This window comes from Geospiza fortis, unplaced genomic scaffold (assembly GCF_000277835.1).
Source record: "Geospiza fortis unplaced genomic scaffold, GeoFor_1.0 scaffold569, whole genome shotgun sequence".
In the NCBI taxonomy this organism is placed as follows: Eukaryota; Metazoa; Chordata; class Aves; order Passeriformes; family Thraupidae; genus Geospiza; species Geospiza fortis.
The window spans coordinates 378,058-378,436 of record NW_005054621.1 but is presented as its reverse complement, the minus strand read 5'-3'; the positions used below and the strand labels follow the sequence as shown (position 1 = coordinate 378,436).

The window sequence follows — 379 nt, the reverse complement described above, 5'->3', positions numbered from 1 at the left end:
TCCATCCTCAGCAGGTGGAGGAGCCAGCAGGGCCCGACTGGGCACCGCTGTCACCACAGGGTCACCAAGGCAGAGTGTGCTGGACGCAGCGAGAGGGCGGCACAGAGAGCCCCACAGCCCTGGCAGCATCCCCGGGGCTGAGGTCCCCACGCCAGCCCTGTCCCCTGTCCCCTCACAGCTTTGACCTGGAGAATGGCCCCCCCGGGCGGGGCGCCCTGGACCCCCAGGCCAGCCCGGGCGCGGGGCTGGTCCTGCAGGGCTCCTTCTCGCACGGCCAGCGCCGCGAGTCCTTCCTGTACCGCTCCGACAGCGACTACGACCTGTCCCCAAAAGCCATGTCCCGCAACTCCTCCATCGCCAGCGACCTGTGAGTGCCCCC

General features: G+C 70.4%; 1 protein-coding gene across 1 annotated transcript in view; it reads left to right on the top strand.

The window, feature by feature from the left end:
• The window catches only part of LOC102042000 (cAMP-specific 3',5'-cyclic phosphodiesterase 4D), a gene marked incomplete at its 3' end in the record, with an annotated part of 6,344 nt that overhangs the window by 2,211 nt on the left and 3,754 nt on the right, over nt 1-379 (top strand). Inside the window, 2 exon segments of the mRNA XM_031064743.1 lie at nt 15-153; nt 155-367. Coding sequence (XP_030920603.1) covers nt 15-153; nt 155-367 — 352 coding nt within the window.